Consider the following 5,935-nt stretch of genomic DNA (forward strand, 5'->3'; position numbering starts at 1 on the left):
GGAGCAGAAGACACTTACATTAATTTGTTTTACAGGAATGAAGACAAAATAAAGTGATTGGCAAAGTTTCGAAACTTTCTATGCTGGGCAAAAGTATTAAAAAAAACGTAGTTAGTCTCCAATTAATTATTTAGTAATTGGCACAAAATATCTTAAAATTAAGTGGGGTGTATTTGATGATTAAAGATCAGAGATACCAGTCTGATGCAGGTTCCATGGGGTTCTTTGGACATATGAGTGCTGTAGATAGTCCATGTCCACAGTGTGGCCATGATTGGCTGCAGCAAGTTAATGTCTGTAAAATTGGAAGCCGGTATGTGGCAACATCAGAATACATTATATATTTTTTTAAGCATCTGCGTGGTGCTTGAAACAAAAAAATCAGCAGTGGACAGTCTTCAATTTTAGAATCTGTCTTGTAAATGTGGCTATAGATATTTTTTTAATCCTTTCTGAGTAGACTTAAAGCTCTAATAAGTTTATTTTTAATTTTTTTAATGATTGGTCTGACTGGAGACCAAAGAATATTTCACTTAAATGGACTATTCTTTTTTTACAGTATATAATCTGATAATTTGGAAAACCTTAGCTGGACATATCATGTCCATTGAACTAATAGTGTAATTTCAGGCTTGTGTACGTGGCTATAATATGGCATCACTTGCTGTATTGAGTGGTAATATGGCACCCATAAGGTATGTAACCAATTCAATATAGTGTCACCAGGAGGTTCTTGTGATGCATATCTGGTAGTAGTGATTGACTATCACTATTTTATCTCATATATTAAATAAAGTATAGATAATTCTTATTGTGTTGTTTTCCAGGTATTATAAAAAGATGAAAAAATGAAGCAAAATCAAACAATCATCACCTATTTCATCATAAAGGGAATATCTGATGTTCCTCAGCTCCAGGCTCTGATATTTGTTCTTGTTTTAATCATTTATCTCACTGTACTTGTCGGGAATATGAGTCTTCTTCTCCTGGTCTGCCTGGACTCCCATCTTCACACTCCCATGTATTTCTTCTTGGCCAACCTGTCCATAGTGGACATGACGTCTTCTACTGTCACCCTGCATAAGATCCTTCTAACGTTCATCACCGGAGACAATACTGTGGTCTACCTGGCTTGTTTGGTGCAATCATACATGTTTGGATCCTTATCAGGACATGGACTTTTCATACTGACGGCCATGAGCTACGATCGATATGTGGCTATTTGCAGGCCCTTGAATTATAACATTATTATGAACATTAGGATATGTCTTCTGTTGGCCTCGTTTTGTTGGATATTTGGTTTTATACAAGTCGTTCCTTATGTTTGGATGTTATCCAAGATCTCTTGTTACTCCTCCATTGTGGTTGACCACTTTTGTTGTGACCTTGCTGCATTCATGGACATGGCTTGCAGTGATATCACAATATTGGAAAGTTTGACCATCATACAAGGAATGATCATTTATATCATTATCCCATTTTTTCTGACTTTTATTTCTTACGCTTTTATAATTAAGACCATATTGAAGATACGATCCAATATTGGTAGAAGAAAAGCCTTCTACACGTGTTCCTCACACCTCACAGTCATTGTCTTGCTCTACACGACTTTAACCTTACAATATGCCATACCTACTCATTTGCTGGGCTCAAAAAAGCTTTTTTCTTTGTTTAACACGACTATTGTCCCTGTGCTTAATCCGTTGATTTATAGTTTAAAGAACAAAGACGTGAAAGCAGCTTTTACAAGGAAGTTTGGAAGTTGGAAAGTGGGGACATTTGCTGTAACCTGAGATTTGAGAACTCCTTTTTGACTTTCTATTTTCTGTTTTGACTTATACTTAAGTCTAGTAAGATATTGGCTGTGAAATGCTATAAAAAAAATGTAAATAAATTAATTAAAAATGAGAACTTTTGAGGCTTCTTTCTTTAGAGAAGGAAGAAAGTAATGAAAGTCTCAAGGCGGGTGCCTGATGTAGCTGTCGGCCAAACAACTACTTCTCCCGAATGCCCCTTACATACTGTATAACATATGACACGTTCTAGTCACTTTCGTAGTGGCAGCTTATCTGCCATGAAAAAGAAAGGATCATGCTTAGAAATTCTTTCCTTTGAGAAATACCAGCACACTTTAACCCCTTTACCCCCAAAGGTTGTTTGCACGTTAATGACAAGGCCAATTTTTGCAATTCTGACCAGTGTAACTTTATGGGGTAATAACTCTGGAACACTTCAACGGATCCCACTGATTATGAATTTTTTTTTGTGACATATTGTACTTAGAATCATAGAATGTAGAGTTGGAAGGGACCTCCTGGGTCATCTGGTCCAACCCCCTGCTCAAAGCAGGATTCACTAAATCATCTCAAACAGATGTCTGTCCAGCCTCTGTTTGAAGACGTCCATTGAAGGGGAACTCACCACCTCTCGTGGCAGCCTGTTCCACTCATTGATCACCCTCACTGTCAAAAAGTTTTTTCTAATATCTAATCTGTGTCTCCTCCCATTTAGTTTCATCCCATTGCTTCTAGTCTTTCCTTGTGCAAATGAGAATAAAGATGATCCTTCTACAATGTGACAGCCCTTGACATATTTGTAGACAGCTTCATGATAGTGGTAAAATTTATTCGATATGACTTGTGTTATTTGTGAAAAAATCAAAAATTTGGCGAAAATTTTTAACATTTTGCAATTTTCAAACTTTGAATTTTCATGCCCTTAAACCAGAGAGATATGTCGCACAAAATAATTAATAAATAACATTTCCCACATGTCTACTTTACATCAGCACAATTTTGGAACCAAAAATTTTTTTTGCTAGGAAGTTATAAGGGTGTGACAGAGTCACTGGTGTGATATACTGTGCGAGGTATGTGTCACTCAGGTTGCTAGCCTGTGTGAACTGAAACCTGCAAAATTTCTGCCAGAATTTTATTTGCTAGGGGGTAACTCACTAAAGGTGGATGTGTAGTTTTATGTGAATGGCAAAGAGAGTGGGAAGCCATCCACACTACCTCCCCTCAGTGTGTGGCTGAGCAAGGTTTAAATGCTCAATCACAATTTTTTTTCTGTTGTTGAGTTTGGAGAGACAAGGGCTCCAGACCGGATGGCCACACCTCAGAGAGGAGCTGAAAGCTGGGACCACAACATGTGTGGGCGAACCCCACACTGCTATGGACTGTGCTATCGTTTATCTTTTGTTTTGTTGTTTTGCCAGTAAGGCTGTGTTTATTTTTGCAGGAGCTGCAGGGCTTTTTGCCACATAATAAAGCCTGCAGAGAAAACACGGTTCCTGAGTCTACTTCTGGAAGTGGCTGAGTGAGGCATCTTACCACAGTTGGTGCGAGAGTGCATGCAAGATTCCAGGAACACGTGTGCCTGCTACAGAAACTGGTGGATGTCCTGGGTAAAGGCTTTCAGCCAGCAGGAAACCTCCGGCAGCATGGAAGAACTAATTAAACACCTGGTGCAGAGCCAGCAGAGCATGCAGCAACAGCGCTTGCAGAGCATGCAGCAGAGCCAGAAGAGCATGCAGCAGCACCGTGAGCAAATACAGCAAATCTAGCAGCAGCAGTGACAGATGGAGCTCCTAGCAGGGGAGATCCGTGGCAGGACAACCGCACCACCCCCAAATACAGGTGATGACGATTACGTCAGGAAGACGGTAAGGAGAGCGTTACAGAAGATGACCCCGGAGGATGATGTTGAGGCTTTCCTGACTGTTTTTGAGAAGGTGGCGGAATGGGAGAGATTGGCGTTAGAGCCGTGGGCTGAGGTTCTGGCGCCATATTTAACCGGGGAGCCGCAGAAGGCCTATTATGATTTGACTTTACAAGATGCAAAGGAACATGCCAAATTAAAAACCGAGATATTGGCACACTCAGGAGTGACTATGTCTATCAGAGGGCAAAGGGTACACCACTGGGCATATACTGGCAATAAAAATCCACGCTCCCAGATGTTGTGTCCCTCTACTACCGAAGGTGCCGCAACGACTGTTGTTAAGGATATAGTCTGTGGGCAGTGTCACAACCCTGGACACGTAGCCGCCCGGTGACATATGTCCCCTGAGCCCATGGACTGCAGCCTATGCAGACTGTGTTCCTATTACGTGTATCCAGCCAGCAGTTTGGACTGTCGACCCGGCGAAGGGCCGCAGGCGTGTGCCGTGTCCGTTAATGGAGTAAAGGTGCTTGGACTGTTAGACTCTGGGAGTCTGGTGACCTTAATCAGAGCTACCCTTCCCCACCAGTTGGTCCCTTCCAAAACTGTGGGCGTTCAGTACATCCATGGGGATGCCAAGGACTACCCCATGGTAAAAGTGACAGTGGGAACAGACTGTGGTGCCCAATCCCACGAGGTCAGGGTGGTTAAGGACCTGATACATCCCGTTATACTGGGCCATGATTTTTCTTTGCTTTGGGACTTGTGGGGAAAGGGAACCTGACTAAGTAGCGTGGGCAAAAGCCAGGTCCCTGGAGAAGAACCCCCAACAAAGTTTCAAGTGGATGACTTCCCACTATGCATCCTTGCCGGCGATGAGGGTGAGACGGTGACCGAGGAGGCCAACCTCCCTGAGTTAGATGTGTTCGGAGAGAACTTTGCTCAAATTCGGGACCTGACCTTAAAGGGGGCGTTTGACCAGGTTACTGTATGTAATGGGGTTGCCCAGAAGTCGAGGGCCGACATCAGGTTCCCCCACTTTGCAGTTCAAGGGGAGTTGTTATATCGGGTGGCCAAACTAGGGCGGTGAGATAGTGGAACAGTTTCTAGTGCCGGGGCCATACAGATTGAGGGTGCTAGATAAGGCCCATTCACATGTTCTCGGGGGACACCTAGGCATGAAGAAAACTCAGGAGAGGATATTAAGAATACTTTATTGGCTAGGGTGTTACCGAGAAATTCTGAACTATTGTAGGTCCTGCCCCACCTTGGCTAAACTAAGGGGCTGTGAGATAGTGGAACAGCTGCAAGTTCCGGGGCCATACAGATGGAGGGTGCTAGATAAGGCCCATTCACATGTTCTGGGGGGACAACTAGGGGTCGAGAAAACTCAGGAGAGGATATTAGGAAGGTTTTATTGGCCAGGGTGTTACCGAAAAATTCTGAACTATTGTAGGTCCTGCCCCACCTGCCAAATAACTGCTTCCTCTTCCCACTTCCGTAGTCCATTAGTTCCACTACCTGTGATAGAAATCCCCTTTGAGAGGATTGCTATGGGCCTAGTAGGGCCCCTAGTCAAATCAACCCGAGGCCACCAATACATCCTGGTGATCATGGACTATGTGACCCGGTATCCAGAAGCAGTACCAGTAAGGAACTCTATTCTAATATAAGAACTCTATATTTGCCAAGACCGGTCTGCCGAGGGACATTCTAACATATCAAGGGACCCCGTTCATGAGCAAGGTAATGAAGGAGGTGTGCAAGGTCCTCCTGATTACCCAGCTGCGAACCTCTGTTTACCATCTGCAGATAGACGGCTTAGTAGAGAGCTTTAATAAGACCCTGAAAGAGATTCTCAAGAAAGTCGTATAGAAGGGTGGACATGACTGGGACTATCTGCTGCCAATCCTGCTCTTATCAGTAAGGGAGATTCCACACTTTTCTCAGTTTGAGCTGCTCTATGGACGACATCCGCGAGGGCTCCTGGATATCGCTAAGGAAACCTGGGAAGCCGAGGTTATGCCACACCAGAGCATTATTGAACATGTCGCCCAGTTGCAGGAAAGAATAATAAAAGTGATGCCGATCGTAAAGGCGCACCTCCTCCAGGCGCAGGAAGCCCAGGTAAGGGTCTATAACTGATCAGCGAGGCTGAGGCAGTTTCAGCCCGGGGACCATGTTTTGGTGCTAATCCCCACAGTTGAGAGCAAGTTCCTGGCCAAATGGCAAGGTCCATATGAGGTGGTGGAGAAAGTCAGCAAAGTTAATT

General features: G+C 43.6%; 1 protein-coding gene across 1 annotated transcript; it reads left to right on the forward strand.

Annotated features, from left to right (window-relative positions):
* The first annotated feature begins 848 nt into the window (after positions 1-848).
* Positions 849-1,793, forward strand: LOC141155565 (olfactory receptor 5B12-like). The gene has a single exon (XM_073642434.1). It carries the CDS (start codon positions 849-851, stop codon positions 1,791-1,793), a length of 945 nt encoding a protein of 314 aa, XP_073498535.1.
* Positions 1,794-5,935: the final 4,142 nt, after the last annotated feature.

Source organism: Phyllobates terribilis, unplaced genomic scaffold (assembly GCF_046119375.1).
Source record: "Phyllobates terribilis strain yellow unplaced genomic scaffold, ASM4611937v1 Scaffold_7__3_contigs__length_470593459, whole genome shotgun sequence".
In the NCBI taxonomy this organism is placed as follows: domain Eukaryota; kingdom Metazoa; phylum Chordata; class Amphibia; order Anura; family Dendrobatidae; genus Phyllobates; species Phyllobates terribilis.